The sequence below is a fragment of the Montipora foliosa genome, chromosome 1 (assembly GCF_036669935.1).
Source record: "Montipora foliosa isolate CH-2021 chromosome 1, ASM3666993v2, whole genome shotgun sequence".
NCBI lineage: Eukaryota > Metazoa > Cnidaria > Anthozoa > Scleractinia > Acroporidae > Montipora > Montipora foliosa.
This window is the reverse complement of record NC_090869.1, coordinates 35148496-35160995: the sequence shown is the minus strand read 5'-3', so window position 1 is coordinate 35160995 and position 12500 is coordinate 35148496. Positions and strand designations below refer to the sequence as shown.

The 12500-nt window shown below is 39.6% G+C and overlaps 1 protein-coding gene across 2 annotated transcripts; it reads right to left on the bottom strand.

The window, feature by feature from the left end:
• Window positions 1–2082: 2082 nt before the first annotated feature.
• On the bottom strand, window positions 2083–9441 carry LOC137997391 (uncharacterized). 2 transcript variants are annotated; one of them, XM_068843365.1, is made up of 6 exons: window positions 9311–9441; window positions 8746–8842; window positions 5464–5583; window positions 4663–4839; window positions 3601–3735; window positions 2083–2830 (listed from the first exon to the last, which is right to left on the bottom strand). In XM_068843365.1, exons 3-6 carry the CDS (start codon window positions 5569–5571, stop codon window positions 2735–2737), a joined length of 516 nt encoding a protein of 171 aa, XP_068699466.1. In that variant the 5' UTR covers window positions 5572–5583; window positions 8746–8842; window positions 9311–9441; the 3' UTR covers window positions 2083–2734. The 2 variants fall into 2 exon arrangements, with proteins under 2 accessions (XP_068699466.1, XP_068699457.1); XM_068843356.1 differs by lacking the exon at window positions 9311–9441 and having other exon boundaries at window positions 8746–8896.
• Between the last annotated feature and the right edge of the window lie 3059 nt (window positions 9442–12500).

Genomic DNA, 12500 nt, shown 5'->3' with positions numbered 1-12500 from the left:
TACATAGGTAGGTACTTTATTTATCCACGTTGCACTAATGAGTTCTAGATTCGTTTAAAAGAGAACGTGCTAAAACAATTCCTAAAAAGTATCAAATCCTAATAACGATAAAATATGAGTTGTACGAATAACATTAACTACAAAAATTACATAATAAATATATAAAAAAAGACTAATTGAAAAGGATAATTAACTATCTAGAAGTACGAACAAGTTAAGAAGTGCATAGATTGCAGCAGCACTGAGCATCGGTTGTTAGATTTTCTTTACGAAGTAAATTTTTGAAGATGCCAATACAAGAAGCTCTTCTTATTCAGTCACGTAGATTGTTCCACAAGCGTGATGAGATAAAACAAAAGGATCTATGCATGAACTTAGAGTTGCCGCTAGGTTGATTGAGTTTATAATATTCCCTAAGGTTGAATCGAAACAAGGTGGTAATTTTTCAACCAATCACGTTCATGTAGGCGGGACTAGTGAGCCATTTTTACATTTGATCAGAAGTTTTAGACAAACGCGCAATTTCCGGGTGGCCACTCCAAACCAATTTTCCCCGAAATGTTAGCACACAGAACAGCGATTGCGTCAGAGGAGGAATAAACCAATGGACTGGACGTGATTTTTCGATTATCCCGAAATTTTGCAACTTGAGGACCACTTTGCGAGGTATGCCCAAACAGTGTCAAAGTTTTGCATGTTATGATATTATTGAGTTCGACTGAGCAGAACGCATTCTTATCGTGTCAGTCTCACGGGATGTCCCTTAGGTACTGATCGTGATGCCATACGATTTCAGCGTTTGCGCGCCATCTTGTTCTGGTACAAATCACTCGATCTCATGTAGTAGTGTTACGGGTCAAGTCCAGGCGTCGGTGGTTCAAAAGATGGATGACGCTATCCACCAGATAAATCACTGTCAGCTACTGTCCGGTGGATAAACACTAGCAAAACCAATTGAGTTATCAAGTGGATAGTGAATTATCTCATCGGAGAGCATATAAAAACACAGCTTTAGATGAGCCCTAATGAAGACATCAGGCAGGAGTGTCAAAAGTTTGGATGTTTAAAAGTACTTTTTTCAAGATACATTCTCTTAAGTGTCTATCACGTCAAAAACACCTTTCCGCTCAACAATTCTCTCAATCTCGTTCCCAGAGCCTCCGTTACCCTTGTCCAGCAGAACGTGCGTGGGAGGCACTCTGAAACCGTTTTTCAACAGCCAATCAAATATGGCCCTTTTTGGATTCCACCAGTCTCTCTTTCCCGACCGCTGGTCAAGGGAACGATGACTCTGGGAACGAGATTGCAATTCTCTGCACATGTCTAACACTAATTCTTTGGTTCGCAGCTTAAAGGGGCTAGGTCACGCAATTTAAGGCAATTTCAGCACTGATCGAGTGGTCATAGAATTAACTAAAATATCAAAATAACTGTTCAAAACTATAGAAGATCTCTAACAAAACTGAGGGAAGCTAAGAAGTGACATGGATGGACAAAACTGGAGAGGATTGAAATGGATTGAATTTGGGTAAATTTGAACTGAAACTTCGGCCCACCGTTTTTCAAAATTTCATCAGTCTATATTAAAATGTCATTTACAAAGCTGGATATCATTCTCAGTTGTTATGTAGCCGTGATTTTGAAAATGAAAAGACTCTTGCTCTGCCAATTTGACGTTTAGAACTCATAATTAACAAAATTAAACAAATTTACCTAAAATAGCGTGACCTAGCCCCTTTAACTCTCTCCTTCAAAGTCGCTGTCCTAGAGGCTTCTAAAAAGTGAAAAAACTGGTTGTAGTTTGAAGCGCAAGGAAGAGAGATGGGTTTAATACAGGGTTGACGTCATACAATGCTTTGCATTGTGATAGTTCTTTGAAAACAGCAATGCAAAGTACGTGTAATTTGTGACGTCAACCGGGTATCGAACCCATTCCCCTTCATTGTTCGGTTATGGATCAAACTATGACCACTTTTTCCGTCTTTCAACGTGAATAAGCAGCGAATTTGCGGTAAAAAGGTGCGAAAAGCAACATAATATATATGGGACGATTTTGGAGAATAAATAAAGTGGAAACGTATAGGCAATTTAAACTTTAAATCAGAATGGCTATGTTGGAACCTGTCCAAAAGCCACTTTGAAACCAGGCTCAATAAATGTAGCAATAACGTGTGAGAACTCTGGTGGACAAGTTATCAAGGCAAATAAAACGGACACGCACAGGCTAATAGATATTTACAAAATGCAAGGAGGTTAACAAGCCCCAACTGCGCGCAAACCTTGGCAGTGGGCCATTAGTTCTCAAAATTGATGGGAGAAGTTGGAGCCACTTGTACGTGACTGCCCATCAACTCGTACATCTGTTCCTGAGTCAACAATGTTAGGAGTTGTTGCACCTCTGTGCACGTGCTGCTTTGGACGTTTAACTTATACGAAGCATCGTTTTCAAACTTTTCCTTTCACATCTGAAAAAAGACATGGCGTCTACTTGAAATCGCCGTGACGTTTACGAGGTCGCGAATAAAACGTATTATACAATTCTTCGAGGCTCCACATGGACGCCACAGTTGCTTGGCTATTCTTTGGTTTAGTAGCAACGTTCCTTGGTTGTTTCTCATGAATTTCAACAAGTAAGACCTCCAGGCTGTACAAAACAAGGCGATTTGATCCCTTGGTACATGCCAAACAGAACCGGCACAACTTGAAAAAACGGATGTCATCATTGTTCTGTTGTTTACCGCCGCGCACTTCTTCTCATTACTTTGCGGTAGAGATACAAACTATAAGTTATGTCTATGATTAGAAACAGCACAACGGCAAAAGCCAGAACCTGAGAAAAAAGAGCAAATCAAACTCAAGTATTTTGAAAATGGATTCTTTACTTTGTTTTTCTTATCAGACAAAAAGAGAAAACTTTTTAACACTGTAAATTTTCATGCAAACGCATTTACTATACCTCTATGTTTAAATTGAGAAAAATAAAAAAAGAAGAGAGGGGTAATTCGAACAATTATAATTTGAATTTCCTTACTACTCTTTGTCTTTTCAAGGAAAGGAAAATAGTCTCCATAAAAACGATTGAGTAGTCAGGTGCGAGAGAGATTGCCAACGCTTATGCAATTTGTCTTGATCTGGCAAGGTCATGATGTTCCAATACAGTTGTAAAAACTGCTATTCGAATTCAAATAAGCCATTCATTAGTCGATATGCCTGGTTTGACTGTAACGTGAACATCACATATGTTTGTTTCAGAATATTACTTAGATATGGGAGACAATTTGCTGATATCATCTCAGCTGAAATTCAGGCTACTTCTAGGAAAACGTAACAAGCTTTCAAAAATAAAAAAACTTTGCACTTGGATCTTATTGAGAAGCAAGACTCGAAGGACGATTGGAGGGAATGCACTTCAAGAGGGTTAGTAGCTTGTTCCAGGCTCCCAATTAGTCGGGAAAGAGGAGAAAAACTGCGTGCGAAAAATTAGTGTGGGCTTGGGTCGACCAAAGTCCCCACTCGCTTTTCGCACGCAGATTTTTTTTCTTTCCCGACTAATTGGGAACCTGGAACAGGCTAGCGAGGAAGACGCATGGCTTTACTTACCACAGCACCCACCAAACGATCACTAAACCAACTTGTGAAGTCGCTTCCGTGTCTTTCTCTAAAGTTTGCTTCATAAGCCAAAAGCCCAGCACTTGCTACAAGAAGCACTGCCAAAAAAATACTGAAGAACACATCCTGCAATGACAGAAAGAGTTGTATTGCTATGAAGCAGATGACAAATGTTAACTCCGGTAAATAAAAAGATACCTTGTCGCCATGGTAACTCGAGAATACTCGGAAACAATCGAGGGATAATCTGCTCACTTTCGACCAGCGTCAAATATTATCTCTAAAAAGCCTTTCGCATGGGTTTCAGTCGGTAAAACGCCGTTTTTACCACAATTTTACAAACAAGCGTCAAAGGTTTAAAAGTTAAAGGTCAAGGAAAGCCTGATTGAGGCCGATCCAAAGTAAAGAAGAGCCAATTTGTCTTCCGTGGAAAAAGACGTTTGTTTTGTCTTGCCTGTGATTGGTTAAAACGTGACGCCAGATTTTCACCTAATCAATCCCTAAGCATAGAAAGAGAAAACCAAACCGATCGTTAAATTTACGGCACCACGTTTAAATCCATTCCCCATCCTTACGGATCCCGGAATTTATTCCGTTGAGAAGCTACGGTGGGAGTCAAGGTTTTAGTAAATGAGCAAAGAGCAAGGTATCTTTAAAAGGCGACTTCACTGGCTTCAGTGCAGCATATTAGGCGGGTTTATACTAGGGACGTAAGAAGGGTTAAAGTATGCCCGATTTCTACTGTGAATGTAAACGGGGTTCATTTTCGTTGAAGTACCTTACTTTGTAACCTTAGACTGGAGAAGCCGAAGTACGATCTCAAATCCAATTTTACCCCCCTCGAATCCGCACTTGAGCAGATAAAAACACGATAAGGCGATGGGAGTAAGTCTCAAATTGATTTGAGTTACTGTCGTACTTATGGCATACTTGGACGGCCCAGTATGAACTCGCCGGCCTAATCATTCCAATTTCCCGAGTGATCCTGCCACTAGATTCTTGCAGCGATGGGGTTGGTATGGGCAGACCTGTTATATTCATTGCTTCACTCACCAAGAGATACCAGTTGTAGGTATCATACACCTTATCCAATGAAAACAAAAAGAAGAGGTAGAAGGCAATCAGAAGGAAACATCCTATTAGTGAAGTGGCAAAGAAGAAAGGAAGATGAGGTGGACTGTAAAATGAGCTGTACAGCTGCGCAAGAAGGAACGCTATGAAAAGGAAAATCTGCAAAGAGACGAGATAGACATAATTAGCTCACTTACAACAAAAAAGTTCTTCGCTTGCTCTATGATTGCCAAACGCAACAGCTCTACGATTCAGTTGGAAGGTTTTGCAATGAGCTCTTAAACGCACAATCACATCTAAGGATCTCCAGCTTTTTCTTGGGAAAGAGCAGAAAGGTCCTGGGACTGAACGAGTTTGGGTGCATTCCAAAGTTTCCCACCTCTTGAGCTTCTTTTACGTTACATTATTTGATGTAGGAGTGTAACAAATGACAAAGGCAATGGGACAATAAACAATTATAATTAATTTATCATTGTGATTGAATGAGATGCTTTTTTATTTATTCCTTAAATGACGTTGGACGTTCATAAAAAGCAGACATTCCTTGATGGAAAACGAATAAGCACAACAGTCTGTGTGCGATGTCCACAAACTTCAGGTTAATGATCTCTAGTTTTGTTCACTTGGAATAACTTGGATGGTACAAAAAAGAGGAATCTCATAGAGAAAGCAAAAATTGTATTAGTATTTAAGAAAACGTCAAGGAAAACACATATAAGTTAGGTTAAATTCAACTGAACAAATCTGTTTTACGCGATGTCAATGAATGAAGAAATGACTCACACATTCTACGCATGACATGTATCCTTGGACGGAACAAAGATAGCTTTTGTTGAAGGTTGGAGTAGTCACGTCATCTGTGTACTCATCTGGATTATCTGCACTGTTCATCCTGCTGCAAATCTACCAGCAAAAATTTGTTGGTTATTTGAAGTATACATTTCCCTTGTGTGCTCTATTGTAGAGCAAGAACTGAGCGTTTTGCAAGTTGGTAACCGTAAAATTAGTCTGCATAGCAAACGTTTCCGTGAGGTTTTTGAGCGCTAAAAATCCGATTTCCGAATTTTGGGAGAAATTCATCTCACCCACACCCTGGTCAGAGTTTTTCTCTGTCCTTGTGCGGGTCCATTTCCATTAGTAGGGCTAACGCTCACATGGTCTATATGGATAGAAAACTAGCACTTCACGTTACCTTCTAATTGCCAGTTTTAAATAAAGTCAAGAATCAAAGAGATAAAAGAAGATGAATATTCAAACAGTCTCGTAAAGGTTCAGGTCTGTGCGATGCCTCGTGTGGGAGATACTCGAAGAAATGTTTTGCTCAAATTTATAAGGCTTTGTATGGAGACGCCCTCAGAGGGACACAAAGATGACGGCCGGAAGCTAACAAAAGCATATGTCATCGAGTTTTGCTATCAAACCCTGTAGTCATCTTCTGAGGGCTCATAAATATCTATATAAGTACTTATTCTCATACAAGGACTGTTCAGATTGCAAAATCTCAACGGATGTCACTTTTTAACCCACGTGACAGCATTATCGCGCCGCAGTTTTAATATCGTGTCACGCAAAAACTTAGAAATTCAACCTTGCTTTATCACAAGACTAAAAACCCTATCAAACTGAAAACTTGTGAAATGATAAGCCTCCAGCTGTTCTAATAAGTATCTAAACTAAAATCTCAAAAGGATTGATAATTCCTTATTATTTAATTTTGATGACGTCACGTGAAAACCAAGAATAGTTAAGGCTGTTGAAATATAAGTGCTACACGGCCAACGTTTGCAAAAACGTAACCCTTCCTTCTTCTCATGAGCTGTTGTTGGTAAGAACGAGTATATTTATGTAAGAAGATATTGAAAAACTGCTGATCGTGGTCATTTCAAGCTTTGTGGAACTATTTTGACGCAGATTTGAGCTGCATGGTACTGGTTGAATCAACTTCATTCGTTCGAGTGATTTGGAAAAGCATTTAACTATAAAAATTGTGATAAAATATCGCATAAAATGTTTGTAAGTTACAGTCTACAGATCGTTTCCACTGCAAAAAAAGATATTCTAATGCACCTATCAATGTTAAGCCCCAGGATGGGGGTGGAGTAGGAGTGGAGGGGGCTACCTACGGGAAATTGACTCAGAGAACCTTTCCCTGGGTAGGGATTTTGACACGTAGAGTATGCGTTGCCCCAGGGTGGGGAATTTGACATGCACGTCATCTTGGAACACCGAGAGAACTTTGAGATGAGTTATCCACAATCATGGATTTCATGTGACTTCTCTGGTTTTCCTGATTTTTCTGCACACCATGGTTGAAAGAAAGGAAAGCGAATTTGTCTTGTCTTTTTGTAAATATGGACCATAACGTTTTTCTGTCTTTGCTGGAGTGTTCAGAAGTACAAGAATGTTTCTATTTTTTTTCGTGATTGCTTTTTGTATACTTCTATGTATTCACAAATTTTCCATTCTATCATTGGGCATGCTTGACTGATTTGAAAGCTGGTAAATACTAAAAGAACTATTTACAAGGCTAAAAAATAGTAATATTGTTAATAATATTATTATTTTGCTCAATTTTAGGTTCTTGTTCAGTACCGTGAGCGGCCGAAAGGTTTCGCGTTACACGACAAATTTCCATGGGAAATTTGGCGCTAGCTTCCATCAAAATGTCAAATTTCCCTGGGTCAGCTCCCCCCACCCCCCCCCCCCCCGCCATCCTTTGTCTAGTTATTGGCCGAAACGTCTCACGAAACTTGTAAGAGCTTCGCATGGAGGAGCCATTTTGATATTGGTCATGATCCAACGTGGTTGAAAGTTAAAAGAAAAGGCCTTATTTCCAACCAAACAGTCGTCATGCAAGGCGACATTCGGAAATAAAAAAAATGCCGTATTTTCAAAACGAAAGGCACGACGGCTCTATAAACTTACGAAAAGATTTAAATCTAGATTTAATAGTGTACGTAAAAAATATTCTTGATGAACAGGATTTCAAAAAGTAAACACTCAAATTTGCCAGCTTTCTTTCAAAAGGTTCTTGTTACAGTAAGTTTGTCCACCGGGCTGTTTGCCCGACATAATCTGTATCGCACAGATCACATGAAAAATGGTAAAAAACACACTGCTGATTCACAATTGAAGGCTTGGTTTCGTTAGGTTTAAGTTATTGTCCCAATTTCTCGCCCACGAAAACAGGCCGCTACATTGCAGCCAGTTTTCGTGAGCAAGTGAGTTAGTTGTGTGACAACTTGCGTGACATTGGATAGCCTGCGTAGCTTCGCTTCCCTCTCCCCTTGCGCTTCCTACGCAGGCGAGACATAAACCTAAATTCACAGAACCAAAATTAATACCCCTTTTCTCCAGGTGTTCATGCCATCACAACATTTTTCGACTTCATGCCCAAGGGTCCAGAATACAGTTGATTACTGCATCGTCATATGATAGAACACATTATGGAGAAATTTCGTCATGCCTATAAATACGGAAGATTCGATCCGCACGTAGCGTAATAAGATGTCAGTTTGCTGCATGCATGAAAATTACAGGACGTACTGCGAACTCCCGATACTACAATCATACTTAGCATTTCAACCGCCTGCTAACAAAGACGAGTTGTATCTCTGGGCATTTCAAAATGGAAGAAAGAGGACCTTTGATTCGAGAGTAACTTAGGCCAAAGTCTGTTTTCTATTTCGAAAACAAAAATAATTTAAGAAAGGCAAACGCGGTCGGCAAACGCCAGTTCCAAGAAAATGAAGAAACTTAATCGAGCGGCATTAAGAATTATGCTGTAGTACACTTCCAATTTCAGTTTTGACCTCATCGCCTACAGTAGCTGTCTTACTGGTCTACATCTTCTTGATAAAAAGGCTGTAAGACTTTCGATCATATGGTTTATACTTCGGCGCTAGTTCCATGCTCAGCTATGCTTGGTTTCTGTGGCGTTTGACTATTTGTTCTAACGGGTTTTCAATTCTTCCTGCACGTTCAAACATACACACAACCCACAATTTTCAAATACACATCACTTGTTTACATCTCGAAGACAGCGTTGTATATATTACATCTTACCTATTTCGAATTCAGTTTCTTTCGAGTTCGCCAGTAGGATTGCTATCTTCAGATGTTGCTTGTCTTTAGCGACGAAGTTTCATAAATCAACAGATGCCTGCAAAACAGATTTGAACCCCAAAACGCTTTCAAAGTCTAGCAGACTGGCCACAATATTTGCCCACAAAAATGCAAATTTGGGTCACGATTTTCAAGCTCGGCTTGCCACACTATTGTGATTGGTTGATAACAATTAGAAAAGAATATAATAGGAATCTTTATTTATACACGATAACATAACAAAATTATATAATTACTCCTCCAATTAAAAAACCCACACACTGTTCGTGACGGGAAGGGAGAGACCCCCATGTTCGACTCTTGCAACCAACAGCATTCGGATTTTTTCCTATTTTCCCCGGGTAACCATCGAAAAAATATATCTCGTCATAACTGAAACGTATTCGAAAAAACTCTTTCCGTTTAGTAATACAGATTTATCTTTGATTGCCTTCAATATTAAATGCTCAAAATTATCACACTTTCCGATAGGAAAACTAAATGAACAATCAAATTATCGGCTTACCTGAGTACTTTAAAATGTTTCTTGAGTACGCTCACCATTGCCTGGTATGAGACACGACACATGATTTTCTCGCGCGTGAGCCTGATCAGTCACTTCCCACTTTCTCTACATGTGACTCGAGCGTGTTTCTGTATGACCAAGTGGCCTCCCGTTTCAATCTCACATTTATGAATATGTTTCTTCTTCTTTAATTCCTCTCACATGCGATCATCTATATTAAATAGGCACAAAATGTGTGCATGTGTCACGTCTAAACATTTTTTGTCTTTTATGTGCGATCATCAAAATTTTTTGGGGATAACGTGACTCGGTGGTTACAGAAATGAACTACAGTAGTGGGGAATTCGTTACGTCCCTCCTCCTCCACCTCTTCCACGCTCCCTCCCACCAAAAAAATGTGTTTTTGCCTTTTTTTCACTGTCACGCAACAAAAGAATAAATTCGAAAGTGTTGTTCAATGAAAAAAGCCAAAAACTTGGATTGTTGTAGGAAACAAATTTATCAACCACCTCTCCAATTCTCGTCTCAGGTATGTACCGAACATCGTTTCTGAGTTATTTGTCGAAGCGTTTCATGTTTTAAACTAAACAGAGGACAGGCGGCCGGTAATCTGGAATTCACTTTGCGACTGAAAGCGCTTACTTTTCGCTCATGAGATAAAATATATGTGCAAGAGCACAGTTCTTAATGTACTTGAAAGGCTCAAACTGCTAACTAAGATACATAGGGATTTTCAACTAAATAGCTTTGCATAATGCATTGCGTGACGCCCCAATAACGGCTGCGAAGGAGACTAAAAAATCCTTAAACGAAAAAGAGAAGTGATCCTCACACGTATCTGGACAATCTGAGCAATTGTCTCATCGTGACACCCGAAAGATTTAGCAGGCTCCAACGGGATTCTAACGCATGACCTCTGCGATGCCACTGGTGAGCTATGAAGCCACTCAGTTGTTCCGGTGAAGGACTCGATGAATAAACTGACTGTATATTTGTCTCTTTGGAGACACCAAATAGCTTAAGGGGGGGGGGGGGGGGGGGAGAGACTCCCATATGAAACAGACGGGGATGCTCGTCGTCTCGCTTAGGGGTGTAAATTTTGGATTTTGGTCTCGCTTAAAGTGTTCCGGTCAAAACCACGCCCAGATTGGTCTCCTTTAGGGGTCACAAAAAGCTTGAGCCACGCCCAGATGGTCTCCTTTAGGGGTTACATTCAATATTTCCGCGAGCATCCCCGTCTGTTCCATATGGGAAGTTTGCAAAATGTAACATAGATGAAATCCATAATTCCGATTTCTACTCGGTTTCCACGATTGCTTATCGGTGTCCCGATTACTGCTGACGGGTAAAAATCAACCATGACGTCCAGCTACGGAAATTGACGTCCAATCGGTGACCCGATTGCTGCCGAAATGGTCTTGTGCTGACAATAGTGTCACGGCGAGCCGTGATACCAAAATTTAATCGATCTTTCTACGCCGTTTTTGATTGGTTATTAAAAACACTGTCACGCATTCCCGTTCGGTATTGTCACGAAAGCCCAGTTATTGCATCACAAACAAGGTGATGCTGTTCATCATAACATAGAGGGCAAAATTACTTAATGCTGATTGGCTGAGACAGAGGTCATTCTTCATTCATTTTGCAAAATTGTAAATGTAGTAAATGCTTTTCAGCAGGGTTGGTTTCATTGATTTGGCGTTGTTGTGACAAGGCATACTGTAAAACGTAGACTAGGTTGGATAAGTAAAATGATGCCTGAACTAGTAAAAACGAGGACTTGCTAGTGACAAAAACTTTCTGGACCCGGTTGTTCGAAAGCCGATTAACTTAATCCAGGATTAGCGTAAACTTTTGTTTCATGTTTTCAACTTTTTGGCGAAAGTTTATTTTGCTTATTTTTGTTTTTCAAGATTGACTTCTTCTAATGTAAACTTTTGCCGAATGTCAGCGTTGAGCAGCATTTGGGAGCAGAGAAATAAATTCCTTGGTTAAATTTTAATTTAATAGCGTTGGTCGACTTTTGAACAACCGGGCCCTGTTCGGGGAATTTCTGCAACTTCTGAAAATACGCGTGATATTATCCTTAATTTTACTCGGCCCCATGCGGTTAACAATACAAAAAAACCTATGTCCAGGCGATATCAGAAACTTGAAACAAGTTTGGCCACTTTTTCTTAAGATTACCCAATTGCAATCCGTTTCAGTCTTGTCTTTCTGTCCATTCACGCATCTTCCTCGACTTGCTCACAAGTCGAGCTTTTGAGCGCGACAGAGGGCGCGAAGCGCGATCGTACCACACCAGACCAGAAAACCAAGCGAACGACTTTGAGAAAGTCTAGCATCTTCCTAGCTTTGTTGTGTTTCTTTTATGGTTATTGCTACTGAGAAAAAATATTACAATTTGAACAGTGTGCCGATTTGCTTTTCGCTTTTTCCATTACCCATCAAAATCCTTCAAGTAATCCTTTAAGTTGGGTGTCACTGAGAATTCAAATTATGCGTTTTGGGAGCCTGTGTTTTAATTCAGAACTTTGCCGTGGAAGCCAATTGGCGTTGCAGACTGTTTACTCAAGATGCAAAGTAATGGGTGCAAGTGAACCAACAAGTAAAGCGATCAAATGAATACAACTAACTTTAAGAAACACGATTGCTATCTAGTAAATTCTCTCCTCCGAATGTAAAGTAAATAACTATTGTATCCACTTGACAATGGCACCTTTATCCATTTTATTTCCTTAGATGACTTCAAGACAAGTTAACACAGTAATAAGGATGCCATGGGGGACATTAAATTTGCTACTGAATTTTCAGGTAAAAAACTTACAATTATTACCTAATGTATATTCTATTAAAAATACTGTTGTAGTTAGCGAAGGTTCGAAGTAAAACTAGCAAGACAGATTTGTTATGCCTCAAACTTAAAACGGTCGCATAAGGGTTTTTAAAGTTTTTTCCTGCAAATTTCTCTTTTTTATTTACAGTCACGTTTGTTAAGCTTTCACGATAGCGTCATTTCACTACAACTACAAGAATCCAATTTGTTTTTCTTTTCTTACTTAAATTTTGTATTTCCAGCGGGGTAAAAATAACAATAGCTCTAATTAGCAAGAGACAAGAAAAACCTAAAGGATTCTGGTACTTGTAGTCAAATGGCGCCATCATGCAAATGTCCTAATACGAGAACTTA